This window comes from Alligator sinensis, unplaced genomic scaffold (assembly GCF_000455745.1).
Source record: "Alligator sinensis unplaced genomic scaffold, ASM45574v1 scaffold256_1, whole genome shotgun sequence".
Classification (NCBI taxonomy): Eukaryota; Metazoa; Chordata; order Crocodylia; family Alligatoridae; genus Alligator; species Alligator sinensis.
In genome coordinates, this window is record NW_005842139.1 from 1,851,607 (window position 1) to 1,872,811 (window position 21,205).

General features: G+C 43.1%; 1 protein-coding gene across 1 annotated transcript in view; it reads right to left on the reverse strand.

The window, feature by feature from the left end:
* FAF1 (Fas associated factor 1) overlaps window positions 1-21,205 on the reverse strand; it is a 258,161-nt gene that overhangs the window by 209,786 nt on the left and 27,170 nt on the right. The window contains exons 3-4 of the mRNA XM_025206090.1: window positions 11,677-11,723; window positions 4,733-4,941 (exon numbers count right to left, since the gene is read on the reverse strand). Of these exons, the coding sequence (XP_025061875.1) occupies window positions 4,733-4,941; window positions 11,677-11,723 (256 nt within the window). The remainder of the gene's footprint in view (window positions 1-4,732; window positions 4,942-11,676; window positions 11,724-21,205) is intronic.

Below are 21,205 nucleotides of genomic sequence, written 5' to 3' on the forward strand. Positions count from 1 at the left end.
GACGGCAGCACATAGGTTCCTCCTTCTGGCACCGGCTGCCCGCCCACCTCACCCCCTGCCCTCCATGCCCTGGGAGCAGGTGCTGGAAACAGGAACCTGGTTATCAGCCCCACCACCACCATCCCAGGCTGACACAGAGCCCCACAGCCTCTTTTAACCTACTCATTGTAGAGTGGCTGAGCTGGAGCCCAGCTCAACAGACAACAGCAGCAATGGTCCACAAGCTCCTCTGTCCAGCACCTGCTCCCAACCAGGAGGGATGTGGAACAGAGGCATGGATGGGGTGCAGGCAGAGGCTGGAAAGAGGAAACTGTAAACCACCACCACTGTCCCCCAACAGCCTGGCACCCTGCACAGTCACTCCCTACGACTCCTGGCTAGAGCAGGGTGGAAATGGTTCTGCCCCCAACCCCCTCAGCCCCAGGTCAACCAGAGACAGCGGGAACAGTGGCAGAAAGGGAGGCGGGGTGGGTCCCCTCCCCCTTTGTGTGCCTGCAGTGCCCCCCTGCTGACCTGGGGGCTCCAGCCACACCTCACCCTATCCCCATGGTCTGAAGGGCGGTGTGCGAGGCCCTCCTTTAGTAAATCCTGGATCCACACATAAAGCAAACTGCAATCTTCAGTCTCCCTTCGGTCTGCCAGTGGGCATGCTAACTAATGCTAAAAAAAAAAAAAAAAGAAAAAAAAGAAGACTGCTTTGAAATGAGCAGTTGAGATGAGACTAAAGGATGTCAGGGTGGCAAGAGAGAGAAGTGTAACTAATGGTGTGGACAGACATAACCATTATAATCAGAAAATACTATACTGAATAACAACTATTATGTCTCTCTACTGCAGTATAAGTGGAATGAACCATTGTAACTTTAACCCAGTTTTACTCATTAAAAATGTTTAGCAGTTTCACTAGCTTATGTTGCTATGGAAGTAGGTGGATTTAACTGTTAAACTTGGAACAGATAACGGTGTACCCCCAAATTAGGCATCTCTCATTTTAAATTCGCACCTCACCATATCCTAGCACATATATGGCATAGAGGAGACTAGCAGTACTGTCGGCTGCTCCACAGCTTGATAGCAGGGGTAGAGAAAAAGGTGAAAAGAGAAGGATTAGAAAGAAATTCCACAAAGAAGAAAAATAATATCTGTCCTGTGAAGACAAATGTATTTGCAACAGATGATCTAGTTAGAGAGAAAGAAGCTGAAGTTGAACCTCATTGCTGCGGTCACCAGAAGAAGAACTTTGGCACCAAGATCTCCAGTCCAAAATCTCCTTTGTGGCATAGTTGCAGGTATCAGACCCAAAAACAGCTTCCAGAATGCCAGAAAGTCTAATGCTTCTTAACAACTTTTCATGGAGTCTTAATTCAAACTGCCCTAAAGCCACACTATTTCCAGGCAGTTCGCTTTATTAAAAAACATTACTTGCTTGTACCCTTCAAAAGATGCCCCAAAAGCTGCACTTAACTTACCTCTGTAATAAATGTAATGTCACCTATTACAACAAAATTCTCCATCGCACCTATGTACAAATAAGGCAGAATACAGATCTAGCAGTCTACCAGCTGCTCAAATAGTAGGGTTGTGCCAGCACCCCACAGTCTTAAAAAGGGCATGGAGGCTGATTTAAGAGTGTGGCTCCATGTTGCAAGCAGCAGTAGGCACTGGAGGAAGGACACGCTATTCCTCCTTGGAACCACAATAAAAAGGCACTGCTGTGGACACTGCTGCTAAACTGGCAGCCTCTCTCAGGGGAACAAAGACAAATATTTTGCTCCACTTGTGTCAGAAAAAACAAAATATTGTGCAGTTTCTCTCCATTTCTCTGCTCATTACTGACAAATGTTTTGAGTCTGAAACTTGCAGATAGTTGTTACATAATCTTCCCAGGAATTCAGAGAATTTCAATATATAAAGTGTTATATAGGAAAATAATCTGATTCTTTGTTTCAGAATTAGGTTAGAGATCTCATTTAGAGAAGGGCAGCCCTTGAAAGCAAAGCTAATCATAAACATCTTGACAGAATTTGAAACTTCAGATTGGGTTAATTTTAACACTGTAATTCCCAAGCTGTAGCCTAGGCACCATCAGCAGTCTGAAAACAACTTTGCTAGAAGGCTGCTGAGATCTCATAATGCAAAAGGCAGGGCAAGGTGGGACTTTATGGACTAACTTGGTTAGAGACATATAGCATCTGATCAAGTAGGCTGTTGCCTATGAAAGCTTACGCACTTCTGAACAACTAACGCATAATCTTTATTTTCTATTCCTAGGAGGAAATCATTTAAGATTTAAAGTTTCCTTACATGTTATTTTAGCTGTGTTAATTTTTAATTATAAGAGCAAGTGTTTGAATCTCTTATGGTACTAGTTTTGGGAATTAAATTACTAGAAAAGGATAAGAGTGTCACCAATTAGCGGAAGAAAAAAAAAAAAAAAAAAAAATCACATTAGAACAAGGCTTCCAAACATACAAAAAATCAAGTGTACCTTTGAAGAATGTTATTGCAATAAGCAGAATTCAAAAAGCATTTGGAATTATATAACCAATGATTTTAAGTGTACACATACAACCTTTTTTTTTTTTTTTTTAAAGGAATGTAGGCAACAGTGTATTAAACCTGTGAACTGACAGATGTAAAATGTGAAACAGAAAGGAAATAACGGAGTCAATACACTTTTCACCCTGTTCTCTTGATCCACTCGACTTGGACAGCATGTGTGGAGATGAAGCAGCCCAATCAATGTAAGAGTATTGCCAAGACAACGTATGAATTGTCAGAGTTGCCATACACTACCCTGATGCATGGGATGTGCAAACAGCAGGGTGCTAAAGAGGGAATGGAGGCAGCATGGAGTGCACACTAGCTACTCTGGACTGGCAAACAACTCATAGGAGGCCACAGAAGCCAAACACACATTAAATCTGTCATATATTTCCTTTAACGTACAACAAGCGTTGGGCAAACTCCTGGACGGTGCGACTAGAAGGCATCTTAGAACCAGTTCTTCTCCTCCCCCACTTAATTCTTATGCACAGGCACACAGCTGTAAAGCATCGGGTCCACTGTTTCTTTTTACAGTAAGTTTGGCCAATCTAAACTGCATCCTATGAATAAAAGACATTTTTAAAGTTTTAATTTGCACATACCAAAACAAACTGCATGTTTTCTAACTGAAACACCACATAGATGTACCATAGTCAACTATACACATAAGCAGCAAACCCCAGCAAAAGCTGCTTCTATTTTACAGACTGGCTTGTACAATTTTTCTTTTTCTGAATATGGGTTACGATCAGCATAGTACAACACTAACTATCAAATGGTTTGAGATGTTTCAGGAACAGTGCAAAACTTCTTGGCCAGGGTTTGCATTTGTAAAATGTATTCTCAGGTATTCTATTCAACTCTGTTTAAGCTGACTTGGTTATGAAGCTATACCCAGAGTATTAGGCTTTACCACAAGATGTACTAGCTGGACTTGTCCTACGGAGGATGTCCACATGGATTAACAAAAATGGACAGCTATACATCGAAGAGTATTTACTCTCTGAGCTGTGTTCTGAGTACAATCAGGTTATGCTTAAAGTTTTCCATGTTATTTTTACAACTTGTCACGCTAAGCAATTTATTTCATTCTGCTTTTAAATTTTAAACTTACAACTTTTCAGCAAGAAAAGATGCATCTTAAAAACAAAAAAGGAAACCTAAAGTATTATTCACATATGTAGAAGTAGGTGCAAGTTTCTTGCAGGTTACCTACTGCCTAGCACCACAGTTAGCCATTTATACCTGTCCACAACTGGCGCAAAACAGAATTCTGAGTTGGTAGCTTTTTATACCTGCTTTGCGCAGATAGAAATGACTGCATAGGGTACAAGGTAGTGGAGAGTCTGAATCAACAATAATACAGAAAAAAAAAAAAATCAACAGGCCAAAACAATTACCACTAGGTGTCACCATTTGATACTATATAAAATATTAGAGACACGAGCAAGGAACAGTTGCTTCACTTCAAAATTATATGGTGGTGATACTGACTGCAGTGGAGACTTCTTTATTCAGCATCTCTGCACCTTATCCCTAGTTCTTATTTTTATGCCTTTCAGATAAATAAGAGGTTTTCTGCTACAACAGTAAGAACCTCTTGTAGTCAACATCAGATACAATGTCAGAGTACATGTACTTTGTAACAGAAAATTAGATGGTTCCAACCTATTGTAGGAATATGCCATCTACACAATATACTACCACTAAGTGGAGTTTTAAGGGAAATAAAATAAAATACTGTCTTTTAAAAAGTCTTTAAAAGGTTGCTTTTCTGACGGGGAAAACTCAGACTACAAACCTTACTTTGCTAAAAATATTTAGGGTTCAGCTATGTTACACTCTGCACAAGATTCATTGGGTGCACACACTCCACTTATTAATCCCACGCAGGAGGAAGCTATGCTGTGCCTACTACAAAACATGATGCGAGAGCACATCCTCTTTGGGGCACACTGGCTGGCAGGCAACATTTGCACCACTCCCAATCAAGGGCAGTACTTTCAACCACAATTGAATCATCGTACTTCATTTGGTTTCGGAAGCAACTCTGATTTCACAACAATAGTTCTGTGGATTAGTCATTAACAGATTAATACCAGAGACTTGGTAAATGGTCAATATTTTAGTTATTACTTTTCATAATTTTATAAATGCTTTATTTAAAAATTAAAACAAACCTTACCAACTGTGGAGCTGTCTTCAAGTACCACATCTACATTTCTGTCTCTGTACTCCACCCTAAAATCAAGCATTCGTGGTTGTCTTTCCACTATTTGTCTGGATGGCACTACATGTCGAAATGCTGAAGATGAGGAAGAAGTTGAAGAGGCAGCGGTAGGATGACTCGTGGGACCATATGCTGGTCCTTGTAAAGCTTCTCCACCATATTCACTGAAAAATATATAGATAAGAGAATTTAATCAGAACAGACCGAGAAAAGAACTATTTAAAGGAAAAGTTAAGCCAAGCAAAATGAGCAACAAACACATACCGTCATCCACAGCTTACACCGCAGAGTCTACCATATTGCCTTATGAAACAGCATCAACTCTCCTAATACAGCCTTAGTATCATCTGTCCTACTGACAAATGCAGTGTGCAGCAAAGAGGAGGGAAAAAGCAAACAGCCTAGAGTAGTAGGCTAGGGATTAGAGAAGCTAGATGCTTTCAAAATTGGCAGGGCCAGACAACACACCTTAAAGTACTCAGGGCACTGACCTCCAGAGTGCTGGAAATGGGGCAAATGCATTATTCATCTTTAAGAAAGGGAAGAAGGAGGATCTAGGGAATAACAGACCAGTCAGTCTGACATCAGTACCGGGAAAAGATCATGGAGCAGGTCATCAAGGGATCTATTTCAAAGCAGTTGGAGGAAAACAAAGTGATCTCGAACAGCCAACATGGATTCACCAGGTCTAAAGAGCTACCAAATCATTTTCTTCTAGGATAAAGTGCCTGACTGTGAATGAGGGAGAGCCGTGGATGTGATATGCCTTGGTTTTATCAAGGCTTTTGACACAGTCTCCCATGACACTCATTCATGAGCTATGGCACGGGTAGGCAAAATATGGCTTGTGGGCCAGGCAGGCTTGGCTTCCAGGCAGCCCCAGCAGCCATGTCCCCTTCCATCTCCAGTGCCGCTAGACCCAGCCCCGCTGCCCAGGCACCCCGACCCACCCACCCCTCACCCATCACTGCAGGCACTGGACAGAGCAGGTGGGAGCCCAGGACCCCCATGGAGAGGGTACATTCAGCCAGTTGGATGGGGATGGGGCCACAAGTAAGTGGGGAGCAGTGTCCAGGACTGGGATAAGCAGCTGGGGTCGGGATTGCAGGGCAGTAACAACACAGGGAAAGGGCCCAGGGCAGAGCTGTGATCCACTTCCTATATGTCCCTGCCCACAGAACCAGCACTCGTCACAGTGACACGCAGGGAGTGGGTCGCATCTCTGCCCTGGGCCCTGGTCCCGCAGTCACCGCCCTGAGGTCCCAGCCCCAGCCACCGGTCCCATTCCCAGACACCACTCCCCACCTACCCGCTGCCCCATCCCATCCACCCAGCTGAGTGCGTCCTGCCCACTGGGGGTCCCAGGCCAGTTTACATGGAGACCACACCCACCCCACCTACTCCATCCAGCAGCCCTGGCAGTGCATGTGGCGTGGACAGGCCTGGAGCTAGTTAGGATCAACTGACATCTCTCTTGGCCTCCCCAGTGTAAAAGCCCTAACTGGGGGGCAGGGGAGGGGAGCGGTTGGGACAGGCATGACCTGGTCAGCATCCCCTTCCTCCCACTCCAGCCACCGACAGCTCACCAAAATTCTTTAAATGGCCTTCCAGCCCACATAAATTGCCCACCCGGAGCTAGGGCAATAAAGACTAAATGAAAATACTGCAAGGTGGACTGGTTGCTCACAGGATGTATCAAGTGGTGCTCCCCAAGGCCAGTTTGGGTCCAGTATTGCTCAACTTCTTCATTAATAATTTGAACAATGGGAATGACAGCACACAGCAAATTTGTGGACAACACCTAGCTGGGTGGAGTTGCATACAGGCTAAACGGTAAGGCTAGGATCCAGAATGACCCAGATAAACTGGTCTGAAAGCAATCAGACAAAATTCAACAAGGACAAGTACAAAGTCCTGCAATTATGATGAAATAATTGCATGCACAAAGACAGACTGCAGGATGATGGCTAGGTTGCAGTAATACAGAGAAGGACCCGAGGGTTACAGTGGACCACAAGCTATATATGAGCCAACAGCATGCTCTTGTTGCAAACAGAAAAGTCAACACCATACCGGGATATATTAACAAGAATGTCACTTGCAAATCAAGGGAAGTGATTCGGCCGTCATCTGGCACTGGTGAGGCCTGAGCTGGAGTACTGTATATCCAGTTTTGGGGCCTGCAGTTCAAGATGTGGTCAGGTTAGGAAAAAAAGTCCAGCAAAGAGGAACAAAAATTAGAGGCCTCAGAAACATGACTTAAGAAGAAATGCTGAAAGAGCTAGGTTTATTTAGGCAGGAGAAGAGAAGGCCAAGGCGGAATTTGGTAACAGTCTTCAAATACCTGAGGGGCAGATACAAAGAGGAAGGAGGTGGACTATGGACAGGACTAGAAGCAACGGCCTCAAGCTTCAAGCAGGGGAAATTCAGGGTGAAGATTAGGAAGAATTCTCTCACTATGAGGGTAGCTAAGCATTGGAACAAGCTACCTAGAGAGGTTGTGGGATCTCCCTGGAAATTTTCAAGAGCATTGCAAGCACCAGTCCACTACATCAGCAGGCTAGTTTTATCCTAACCAGTAACCAGATCAGACCGAAGGCAAAGCACAGTAGTATTCTATGTCTGATAGCCATTTTTTTTCCGAAAACAAGAAAGGAAAATGAAATAAATACTTTGCATCAGACCACGACAAGAAATAATAGATGCATTAGTTTAATACTAAATATATCTAGTGTCTGTTAATGTACAGAATGATGAAGTACAGCTACTTTTTCAGCTTCCTATCCCTCAAACCTAAGTGCACTTGTGCAAGGGCCAGCCACAATCTAGCTCAGAGGAGAAAGGCTAGAGTGAACAAAGCATTGCAGAGAAGATTAATTTAAAAAACACCACTGATGGAAAAGTATTTCATCTCCTTCATCCAGCATCTCTCCAGCGAGCACACTGCTAGAGATTAGGAAGCAGCATGACAAAATAAAACAAACTGCAATCCTCTTCAAGCCAAAGAATTTGCAGCCACTGACAAAATGAGCATGTCACCTGTAGAAACAAGCATTCTACCAACATGGTCCGAGCTAAAACATTCGCAGAGAAAGCAGGTAATTCTGCCTTACAAAATGTGGTCACTGTTCTGCAGTAGGCTTTACAGATGAAATCTGAATGAAGAAACTTTGAAGAGAACTACTTAAATTTGTGATCTTTCCCTTTCTAAAGGGCACTCATTGAAAAGTTCCTTAAACAACAAAAAGAAAAAACCCTACGTGGAGCATCAAACTATCTTGAGGATTAAATAAAACCAATAAGCACAGCCAATTGTTGCGCACACACAGCTATATAAACAGCAAATACTGCCTACAGTCCCAACTGTCTCCTAGTGCAATTCCTATCAGTGTGCCTCCCACATTCTGAAAAGAAAAAAAATTAAGTGTTATTTTTCCTGGTAGTACAAAGGACTTTTTTCGTTTTCTCTAGTCAGCAGACAAACAAAAACTCTCAGCTATGTAAAACCCACAAGGATTTCAGTTCTAAAGCACACAAGGAATCTATTTTGTTTATGGACTTCCTTTTTTAGAAAAAATTACAATACTGCATACCATAAGGCATTTGTTATGTAGGGTTAACCAATTTATATTGGTCTAGTTCTTTAAACAAAAAAAAGTAAGTAACTACTGTACATTAAAAGTATGCGATAATTTTGCTAACAACCATAAGGAGCAAAGAATCTATTCTAATTCTCAGAATGCACTTCTCTAAAATCACAATTGTAGTGTATCAATAGGAAGACATGTTTTTCCCTGGCTCATTACTTACAAAATTAAACCTAATTATTATTAATTGTATTATAAAAGGTATCCTGGATGAACAATCAGTAACTAATAGCTCAAAATGCAATGATTTCGTTCAGCAAAACTTTTTTGTAGACATTCCTGAAATATTTCACCCAGAAGGTAATGCAACTGCCTTCGAAAAGCAATGGGAATTGGGTGCCTGCCTCAGCATCGGGGATCTGGGTTTTTTTATTTCCTGCGGAAACATGCAGAGAAAATTGGAGAAAAGTAGATTTTCCCCTTTAAAGGAGAAAAATGTGGGTAATGGTGGGTTTCTGCTTCCAGGCTGACAAAGTTGCGCATGCAGGCTGGGGAGCACAGGTGACGTGGCAGAGGGGGCACATGTCCCTTGAGATTTCTGCACGTGCAGTGGGGTGAGGGGCTGCAGCCAGACAGGACCAGCTCCAGGGGAGCCGCCTCCAGAGCCCAGCAGGAGGGAGCGCTGAGCCACCATGGCTGCCAAGGTGAGGTGCCCCCTGCCCACCCAGCATCAACAGGGGGCACAACTCCACACCACCACTTCTGCCACTCCTGTGCCTCACCATGGCAGTGTAGCACTCCCTCCCACACTAGGTCCCACCTGCTTGACTCCTGCCCAGAACTGGTCCAGCCTGGCTGCAGCCCCATGCCCCACTGTGGGCTCAGACATCTCAGAGGGCATGTGCCCCTCCCAACCCCCAATGTCACCTGTGCCCGCACCCCTCCTTCTCCACATACCAACCCCATTCCCCACATACCAGCATATCAAGGCTGCTCAGTGCCACAAAGCAGTGGGGGGACAGCCAGGGGGGCCCTGATTTTCCATGATGAAAAACAAACAATCAAATGCCAAAACATGAGCATTTAGAATTAATTTTATTATAATGATTGATTCATTAATAGGCTTCCAAACTGCTTTAAAATTGTAAATATCAATAAAACATTGTGTTCAACCCACACACACACACACACACACACACACACACACTAACTATATCTTTATCTATTAGGGCTGTGCGAAACTTCGGTAGCTGATTCGATTCGGAGAAGATTTGGCCTGATTTGAGGACCAAATCTCCAAATCCGAATCGAATCAGGAGACCAAGGAAAAGCTCCAAATAAATTCGAAGCATCCGAATCGATTCGGAAAAGCATCGGAAAAAGATTAGGTCGATTCAGAGATTTGGCCATAGACTAAACAGGCAGCTGACAGCTGCCTCAAGCTCCTCAACCTGTTGGGGTTGGGCGAGGGAGGGATTGGGGCTGGGGTTGGGACAAGCTGCCCAGCCAGGGTGAAGGGCACAGCAGCGCTGGGAGCCGGGGCTATGCCCTGCTGCTGCTTGCCCAGACGGGGCAAGGGTGGGGAGGGGTGCGCAGGATGCAGGTGTGGCTTTCTCCAGGCAGAAGGGGGCAAGCAGCAGGGCAGAGCCCCCGCTCCCAGCGCTGCCGTGCCCACATCCTGCACCCCCTGCACCGGCTGGCAAGCGGTGGCAGGGCACAGCCCCCACTCCCAGCATTGATGCGGGCACAGCAGTGCTGGGAGCAGGGGCTATGCCCTACTGCCACATACAGCGAGCCACGCCTGCATTGCACCTCCCCCTCCCCCGCGCTGGCTGGACAAGCAGAAGCCAGGCAGAGCCCCTGCAGCTCACTGCACTGAGGCAAAGGCAGGCACAGACGGAGGAGCCATGGGAGAAGCCCCCATGGCTTCCCTGCTTAGCCCCACCCCCCACCCAGCTCCAGCCTAGTCCCGGTACTCTATAAAAAAAAAAAAAGCCCCGCACTCACTGGCTCTGGCAGCGGTGATTGGGGCCTCTGGACACTTGTGGCAGAGTCCCCCCTGTGCACAGATTGCCCCCCCGCACCTGTGTGGCAGCTGCCCCATGGCTCAGCAGGACACCACATGCTGTCTGGGAGCTGGGGCCGCTGGGATTGAGTGCTCCTGGGCTCCAGCTGACACATGGAGCCGGCCCGGCTCCCAACCAAATCAAACTGTGAACCGGGAGCTGGGGAATCGAACAGGGGTGTGCGTGCGTTGTTTTGGGGAAGGACAACCTCTTATTGTGTATACACACGGTTTTCAGCACAACAGAGTACTAATCTTGGTGTATCTAGGCCCTGCTGAAATACAAATACAATAAAAATAAATAGCCTCTCACTCGATAAACTAAAACCCTAGTTTCTTCAACATTAAAATGTGACCATATTTATTGATAAAGTGTTTAACATATCTGAAGATTTACAGCACAGCTGCACAAATGGTGGTTTACTTACATTATAAATAGTTTCTATAAGTAAGGTAAGAATATTTTAGCAACATGCTCAGCATGACGTTTTAAATGTTTTGTGTTGCAGCATTACTGGCTCTCCCAAACAGTTGAAATCCTGTTCTCCTGCTTCTGATTGCCTCATCAGCACTTAGGAGATCATGCTTCAGTGACTTAGAAACCCAGGCATCAGTACACAAGCCAAACTGGAATTTAGAATTTGAAAGAAAACAAGTGCAGCTACTTTTGAAGTGGGTGATCTTACTTCCTCTGCCAGTACATTTTCCCTGTAACCCAACAAAAAGGCACCATTCATACTTTTGAAAAGAAGGAAAAGTTGTCCCTATCTTTTACATAAGTATGTGCACACCCACAAGAAAGAAGTAAAAAAAGGCTCTAGCCAGGGATGTTTGGGACAATTCCACTCTCTTATTAACACTGCTTTGGGAGTACTAAGGGCTTAGAGGGCAGACAGGCCTTCAATGTTTAGAGAATCCTCCAAAGGCAGTTTTAGACTAGAATAGGCAAACTGCATATTCTTTAGCTGCTGACCCAACACTAAGTGAGGCTAATAGAAATTCAGTGGATTTAATAGGTAACTTTAATCACTTTGGAAAAAAAAAGATGGAATAAGTCAATCTTGCCAGAAACTGAACTCATTACTCTCGTGGTCATTTCAAAAGGGGACTTATAATATTGTATTATTTTACCAAGGGGAAAAAATCAGAAGTTAGGAAGAAAGAGAAGAGGAAAAGAAAGAAAAGCATCCTCCATGACTGTTGCACAGTATCTTTTTATAATGATCAATCCAAGCTTATGCACTTACCTTTGTAGAATGCCATTTTCTTGTGGTATTACACCATTTATAGCTGCCTGTAAACAAAAGATATATTATGAATCAGTGAGCAGGCAACTGTAACAGATCAGAACTTCTGTAGCATTCCAGCAAATGTGCTTGTACACAAGTGACAGATTTACTGAAACAAAATGTCAAGTGTTTCTTAAGCCCAAAAAAATCTTCTACAGCCAAAGAAAATTAGTCACACTTACTCGTGTCACTATATTCTTATAATAATGCCCCTTATTTCACTTACGATGAACCTAACCAAAAACTGAAGATCCAGTCTTTATAAGCAAGCCAAACAAAGCCTTCCCAAATTTGAGGGTTTAAAATATCAATTGAAGGATTTACAATTTCAGGAAGATAAGATTTGGCCAATTGCATACATGTTGAACAGCAATTTGAAACTCAAACCTAGTTCCAAGTGTTTATTGTTTGTTTAGATCCATCCCTAGGTTGCAATCATTCTTAAAAATAATGAGCAATATCTAGCATGTCAAACCTCAGCCTAAAAAACACTTTTCTCTTTAACACCAACAATATCTACAAATCAAATTTATACTGGAAGTTAAAACTAGTGCAAAAAGTTCTAAGTTCAGTTTCAGAACTAGCTTCTAGATCTGTTTCAAAAGTTAGTCCATTTTACCCCCTTTCAGATAGATTTTAAAATGTTTGCTGCATTGCCTGCATCTTGTATACTTACTGTATTCGACACAATTGCATAAAAATAAAAGAAACAGAAAATTAAATACTAAGAGCAAAAATGTCTATTCTATAACTCCCAATTCAGGGCAAGTTTTCAAAATAATCATTAAGGAGGCATATGATCTAGAAAAGACGCGTGATCATACTGGGTGGCACCACTGGACTGGGAATCTTTTGGCTTGGGCAAGTTGCACATGACCCGATTCTCAAACTTAACACTTATTTTATTTTTTTTCCATTAAGACACTTATGACAAATTCTCACAAGCACTGAAAAGCCATATGAATTGATGGTAAAAAAGGATATCAAGATTCCTCCCCCCCAGTCAAAGACCCTAAATGTCTACATTTGAGAACTTAAGAAATGAATCTTTGTTTGAAAGTCTGGCTTTCAACCTCTCTTTTCAAAATGTCCCATCTAGAAAATAAGGAATGATATTTTACCACACCTTACCTATCACCTTCTTCAACAGGGTGGTTCAGAAAGAATTCTTGTATATTGCTTTTAAGACAATGAAGTAATGCAATAAAATCTCTAAAGTACCTAGCACCATGGTGTCTAGATGAACTGTATGTGTTGGTTATTATTAGTCATCAAAGGCCCTGACGTACAGGTTGTGAGACTGATGACTACAAGTCATTCCAAAGAATTCTGAATCAGATCAAAGGGCGGTATGTTTACACAAGCAGCTCAATCAAGGCTATTATGCTACAAATTAAAACTACGTCAGAGATCCAATTAAATCACAATTGTCTTCTGACCGTGTTACAACATGGTTCCATCCCGCAGTAGTGAAGGCAGACTCTTTACTGTATTCCCCAAGCATTTCAAACCTGTAATAGGCAGAATATTCTTTTTTTATGAGAACACACACACCCCCACATACATTTTATTTCTTATATAAGTTGAATTGTTGAAATGATGAATACAAACATGTGTGTATGGGGGGGGTGCGTGTCTATAAACATATATGTATGTATGTATTTAAAATGCAAGATGTAAGTTTTGCAGCCAGGCATACTTGATCTTACTTTCTCTGGGCATATTAATTGACACAAGAATATGGCGCTGTGTTTGTTCAAGGCTGTAGCATAAGTTTTGGAGCATGACTGAAAGGGATAAAACTGTCAAAACTGGATCCCCTAATACAGGTTAACTTCCTATTATGAGCCAATATCATGGTATCTACCTATGGATCCTGTCTAGCAAACAAAGGTGTACTTCCTGAATGTTGAGCTAGCCATAATTTTTGGTAGGGACAAATTCGTGGGAGGATTTGGGGCTATAACAAATGAACATTCTTGTCAAATTTAAACGATACATTATTCCAGTCACAAAGGGGGTGACTAAAGTAGCAAAATTAAGAACTTATCAGTAGGGCTGTGCAAAGCTTCGGTAGCCAATTCGATTTGCAGGAGATTTGGCTCAATTCAGCAGCTGAATCCATATCAAATCAAGAGACCCATTAAAAGGTCTGAATAGATTTAGAAACCTCCAAATCAATTTGGGGAACTTTGGAGATTCGGCCACAGACTATACAGGCAGCAACTGCGGCCTGACCAGTGCCGCATAGAGGGAGAGGATCACCTCCTTGGACCTGCCTGAGATGCATCTGTGGATGCATGACAAGGTGCCGTTTCCTGACCACGTCCCCACATTGGCACCCCATGTTCATCTTGGAATCAATAATGACTCCAAGATCCTTTTCTGCCTCTGTGCTGACAAGAAGGGAGATGAAATCCAAATCAGCCGAATTCGAAATCCAAATCAGCTGAATTTGAATCCGAAGCAAGTACTTGCTGCTTGGCACAAACCTACTTGTCAGTAGAAGCCAGCATCAGTCTCGCAGCAAAAACAGGAAAAAAAAAAAGAAAAAAAATCAAGAATACCCATTTTCTGTTCCTGTTCATAGGTTCTAGGGTCGGAAGGGACCTCAACAGATCATCGAATCCGACCCCCTGCCTAGGCAGGAAAGAGCTCTGGGGTCAGATGACCCCAGCCAGATGCCCATCCAGCCTTCTCTTAAAGACCCCTAAAGTAGGGGGGAGCACCACCTCCCTTGGAAGCCCATTCCAGATTTTGGCCACCCTTACCATGAAGAAGTTTGTCCTGATATCTAGCCTAAATCTGCTCTCTGTCAGTTTGTGACCACTGTTCCTTGTTACCCCAAGAGGTGCACTGCTGGACAGAGCATCTCCGATCCCTTGCTGCATCCCCTTAATGAATTTGTAGGCAGCCACAAGATCACCTCTCAGCCTTCTCTTGTGGAGGCTGAAGAGGTCCAGGTCCCTCAGTCTCTTCTCATAAGGCTTGTCCTGTAAGCCCCTAACCATATGAGTGGCCCTCCTCTGGACCCTCTTGAGTCTGTCAACATCCTTCCCATTAGCTTTTCTGATGGCTTCGTCACACTGCCGACTCATGTTCACCTTGGAGTCCACTAGGACTCCGAGATCCCTTTCCGCTTCCGTTCCACCAAGCAGGTCATTTCCTAGGCAGTAGGTGTGCTGGACATTTTTCCTCCCTAGGTGCAGCACTTTGCATTTCTCCTTGTTGAATTGCATTCTGTTGTTTTCTGCCCATATGTCCAACCTGTCCAGGTCTGCTTGTAGTTGTTCCCTGCCCTCCGGCGTGTCTACTTCTCCCCACATTTTTGTGTCATCTGCAAACTTGGACAGAGTACACTTCGCTCCCTCGTCCAAGTCGCTGATGAAGACATTGAAGAGTATCGGTCCAAGGACCGAGCCCTGCGGGACCCCACTGCCCACACCCTTCCAGGTCGATACCGACCCATCCACTACGACTCTCTAGGTGCGACCCTCCAGCCAATTTGCCACCCACCGGACTGTGTAGTCATCCAAGTCACAGCCTCCTAACTTGTTCACCAGTATGGGGTGGGGTACCGTATCGAAGGCCTTCCTGAAGTCTAAGTATATGACGTCAACCCCTACTCCTGCGTCCAGGCGTTTTGTAACCTGGTCATAAAAAGAGACTAGACTAGATTGTTATGTATGTCAACTTGCGTACATTATAAAAAATAAAGTTAAAACAGCAAGTGTTATTGACCAAAAAAAAAAAAAAGAAAAAGAAAACTTGTTCATATTTGGTATCCACTCACAAACAGAATCAATATTTAGCTAAATGAAGTGTCGCAAGTGTCACAGAGAAAGCACACAGGTATTTTACTGAGATTTTCTCCCTCTGCTCTTGGTAAAAATGCCAAAACCTTATCTACAAATCAGTGTAGCAACCATAGCTTAGGGCACAGGAATTAAAGTTGATTATAAGAATGGGAGTTCAACAATTCTGGTGGCCAGAAATGGTGCTCTAAGGTTGGTCCTATTTCTGACTCCTTGGAGGAAATTACCACAAAAAGAAAAAACAAAACAAAAAAACCCAAACAAATAAAAAACTCACTATTGCTCCCCCTGAAGTTCCTACTGTAAATTTTAATCCATTTCCATCTGTTTGATATATGATCACCAGTCCCTCACTATCCAGTTACTTCATGAGCAGCAGGATTGCATTAGAATACTGTCCTTCTTTCTGCTGTCTCTTAGTTAAAAAAAAAAAAGGGGGGGAAAGAAGTATGTCTCTCTAAAAAGTGTTATGCCAAGCTGCTTCCAAATTTTGGGAGCATTGGAAATATTCAGAAGTTTATGTAGCCTGTGTGGAATTCGGTGTTCATCTAGGCAGATCCACTGGACTCTGGACAGCCAAAATCTATCAACTTGGATTTTGCAAGCTGGGATACCTAATCATATACCTAGCACCTCTGTAACTGCCTTCAAAGAGATACAATTTAAAGCAGATGGCTAATGAACCAAATGGAATCTATAATTTTAAACATGTTATGGTAATCTGTGTTATTTCAGTAAATATCCAATCATTTTTATACTTTATTAATATCATCCGGACTATAAATACCATCAAGGCTCCTGTTGTAAATTAGTAGACAGAGCACCATAGTTACTAAGGCTTGCTATGCATTGTGTATTATTTTTTTCCACACTGAATAATGCAGCTTACCACAGTTCAAATGATGACAAACTAAACAAACCTACAGAAAAACTATTCCTAACTGGAGCAAAAGAAGCCTGTTACTAAGCTAATGTTCGGATGCTGTTTATCCATCGTGGTTACGTCACCCAAAAATTTATTTTGAACCACGTGCCATGTATTTGGTGATGAGGGACTGCAGCCATTGATCATATTAATCTGTTAAACTCTTCAGCAGACATTTTCTCCAATTTCAGAAGACACAAAGGAAAAACTACTGCATTTGCTGATGAAGAATAAAATATATTCTCTTTTGCGTCTTTGGGAATCACCCAAGGCAAGAACAGATTTTATATTATAGAACAAATACCAATAATGATCTATCAACATCCTAAATCTATGAATAAAATCCTCTATATTCAAAGACAGTCATTGCCAATGCAACTTCCATCTAGCCCAGTAGCCCAGAAATTCAACAATTCGCAACACTGCCATGCTTTCACCCAAAATAAGGGGAAAGAAGCCTGCAGCCTACCACAAAAAAAACCCAACTACTAGACTTAAATACACACATTATAAAATGACAATATCCACAGTAACGATAACGCTATGATTACAAAACCTGGTGCTATGAAACAAAACCAAAGTTATTAAAAACATTATGTCCAACACAAATATATTTATGATGCCAGATGTCTTTCCTGGAAAATAAAAAGCTATGCAACAAAGCCAACAGTCTGACAAACATATGAAAATTTGGGCAAGATGGAATTATTGAAGCATTCACAAAAAATATTAAGGGGATTCAGGATGCCTATAAATTGCTGAGGCAAAACTGGTGTGAAATCTAGAGTCTTCCTCAAACTACATCCGTAATAGACTTAGTTAGCTTTGTCTGCATACAATATAGGATAGCATTAACAGAGAAAAATTTAAGGGTGGCATTGACCGATTAAGTGAAACAACTAGACAGTGAACGACTCAACCCAAAATACATCGTTACAGTTGTTGCAAGTAGCAACTTGAAATCGGAGCATACCCCAACTTACCTAGAAGTCACATTAGACCACTCCCTCACCTAGAAACACATTCAGAAGGTCAGCAGCAAAGTCTCTGCACAGGTAGCTGCCTGAAGATGTTTAGCCAGCATGACATGGATTGCCAACTTCAAAGTGCTCCTGGCCCGGTGGTATATGCCCCAACCAAATATTGTGCCTCTGTATGGTCCAGAAGTCACACTAAAAAGCTTGACACTGTACTTAAAAGTGTACTGAGACTCAAAACAGGCTGAATAACTTATACGCACACAGACAAACTCCCTGTACTCTCAGGCATGAGACCAAGTGATATAAGAAGACAGACCCTAACACCACTACTGGCAACAGAGGCAAGAGACTAAAAAAAAATCACCTGCTTCATCAACTGTTAACTGAAGACCCAGACAGATGGAGGGTTAAGAGGCTTCAAAGTCATAAACCATTTAAACATGAAGCCCACAAGCTCCTGGAAGAGACTGGGGATGCTGAACCAAACCTATGAGCAGCAATGGAGTGAGCCAGTCACTGAGAAAGGTCAGACTCCTACAGAGTTTTATACCAACACCAAACAAGTCCCCGACTGAACACAACCTTGATTAAGAAGCGTGGGTCAAGCTGAGATCTGGATACTGATGCTTCAAAGCAACACTTTCCAAGAGGAACATCTTGGACAGTCTGCTGTGTGAACGTGGCATCCAGCAAACAGCACAACACTTAATCGGAAGCTGCAATATCTACAAATCCCAGATGGGACAAATGGAATCTGCACATGAAGCGATAACACCAGACAATGGCTCAGATCTGGAAGCTGGTATCTGACACCATATAAAAGAAGAAGTAGTAGTGACTGACAATACCTTTGTGGCACAAGTCATCCCTGCTTTCCCCTCTACCAGAAATGTGAACAAACTCTGTAATCTTGGGTATTAACTGGGGGAGCTGTACAATTATAACATTTTCTAGTAATCACTACCAATTCCAAAATTATTTGGTTCCATTAATCACTCTAATTATTACAAAGGTAATATAAGCAATTAAAGAAATCATTTTTCCCCTTCTCTATAAAGCGGCAACCTTTGTGCAAAGCATAGATAGAATTTTCCTCTGACTACAAATGGAAGACTTTATTTCTGGATGTCAGAAGAAAAGTTTACATACACTTCTTTAAAGCAAAAACTAGTTCTGTATAGAACAGCTTCGTTATAGACGCAAGAGAATTCCTGGAAGAAGGAATCTCTCTCTCTCTCTCAACACTTTTCTCCACAAAAAACAACTAGGCTTTAGTTGCTGCCCTGCCTGGTAGAACCCCTACAAAAAAATCCCCACATTCAAGCCTTAGTCTCCACAAAGAAGAAAATCCAAAAACAATCTTTGCAGGAAAAAGTGAATTCTTGGACATATTTACAATTAAACTGAAAATGATATAAGGCCGTTTTAATTCCATTTGGGAGGGGTTTGCACAGGTCTTGAAGTAAAATAAAAGCATCTTACTTAAGCAACAGCATTGTGCATGAAACAGTCACCAGGCCAGGAGGAACTGCTGAGATAGCCCAAAATCAGGCCTACAAACAGTCACCAATACCAGATGCTTCAGAGCAACTTGCAATGAAAACATGATGGAATAATCTGCCTACAGGACCATTTTCTTCCAAACTCCCACTGTTTAACAGTTGGCCTATGCCCGATAACATTTAAAATTGTATGTTCTGTTTAGTATAAACATGGGTGGTTTCATTATCAACATCTGAACCTTTCATGAATCCCAATGAGAACTTACATCAAGAAAAAGACAGAATTTATTGGGTCTTGTGGCAGGACACTGTTGGTGCCTGCCACTTCGAGGGCTGGAGCAGGCAGCAGCCAGGTGCTTGACTGTGGTAATCCTGGGCAGCCCGCTCCCCCATCTCCACATCTGTCCTGGCACATAGCACTTCGGCATGCTTTGCACTGCCTTTTTTTCTGGGGTTTCTTAAGTTACCAGGAAATCATGGTAGCAAATTTTGCCTCAGCGCTGCAAATTAGCAGTACAGGGCATAGTTCAATGTGCAACATGTGCATTTTATGGCACCAGAGAGGTTCGCAGCACCACAAACCACACATCTGTGCATCTGGTCCAGCCAACAGGGCAGTTTTACTGAAATGCTAAAGCAAGGACTACACTGACACTGGCTCAAAAACATGCATATAAAAAGACAAGTTTAGAGCCTGCGAGGAATCTTGTCCATCAGAGGGGAAAACTTTTGCTAAACCCTTGAAAAATTTAGTACAACTTGGGGGGGAATATAGAATAGAGATCAACCGTGGATGATAGGCTGAGACAGAGCTAAGAAATTCAGGTAGCTAATATGTAGTTTATAATAAAAGGAACAAATGCTTCGTATGGTGAAAAAAAGAGTCTTCTCTTGGCACCCAGCATGAAGACTCAACCATTTTGCCAGGCCAGTAGACCCAGTAGAATCCTTTCTGCTATGGATAAGACCATACACATGATGGCAGCCAAGCACTCCTGCTCTAGCTATAAGAGCTACCCAACATCCAGCTATTCAGGTGAAGAGATTATCACCTTGCCACTTTTCTGAATTACGAGATCTGGAACCAGTGGCACAGAGATGGGATTTGAGCCGGAGAGGAACAGCAGTTCCTAACAGCTTGTATTGCTATCCTGGGTCACCTTATTGATCAGAGGTAGGAAGAAAGATGTACAAGAGATCCTCTGACCATGGCGTCAGGAAGAATTCCAATGCCCCGAGGCATAATATTCTTCACTTGCTGCTGAGGGCAGCTGTGAACAGGTTAATCTCCGAGTGGCTTCATTCCACAAAAAGTCAGGAGAGGATCAAATTCTTGACCTCACGCTCTCAGCGAGTGAACAAATTGTATCAGCAGGGTTGTCTTATAACACCAGAGGCACAGCAGGTGCTCACCTGTCTGCAGTACATGACGGTGGATGAATCAGTGCCACATACAAAGAGTCTCCCTGTTGAAGAGGGAGGACTTTATTGTCTTTTCCCTATTTGCCGATATAAACCAGGGGTGGCCAACCTGCAGCACAGCCCTGGCACAAGTAGCCTCCTTGGGTGCCTATGCATGTGCTCCAACACATTCTAATCAAGTCTACTGGATTAGACGCGATTAATTGAATCTGCCCACATTCTAATAGAATGCTCTAGCATCGCCGCAGTGTCACATGTATAAACCCCCATGGGTTTAAAAACGGTCCCTGGGTCACTAACTAAAGCTTGTCAAATGAGCTCTAGTTAAAGCATCTCACAGCCATTTATAAACATGCAGGGGCTTAAAACACATGGTGCTGCATCATTTTAATTGGAGCAGGTCTCCAGGAACTGCTCTAATTAAAACACCACTCCCGACCCTGGAGCACATGAACAAGCACCCCATGTGTGGCACTCAGCAGATTGAAAATGAGGGGGGAAAGGCCCCACCGGGCAGATGAGGTAGGCAGCACAAGGTAGGCCATAGAAAGCAGAGTACCAGATCAGGTAGGGAACACAGGACAGAGCAGAAAACCAGATTGTGAGGGAAAAGTGACCGGAAGTGGTAAGTCAAGGAAGGCGCTGGGATTAATTAGTGGCATGCCTGCCAAAAAGGTTGGCCGCCACTGAAAAAGCCATGCAGATAATGTGGCGCTGCTCAATTATGATAACCTAAAATGCAGTTGAGGAAAGCCTTGCATGCCTGTCTGACAGCTCTCAGCAAGAGCAAGTTTAAAAAAGGGAAAAAAAAACCCCAAAAAAATAACCCTAATGAGGCAAGAG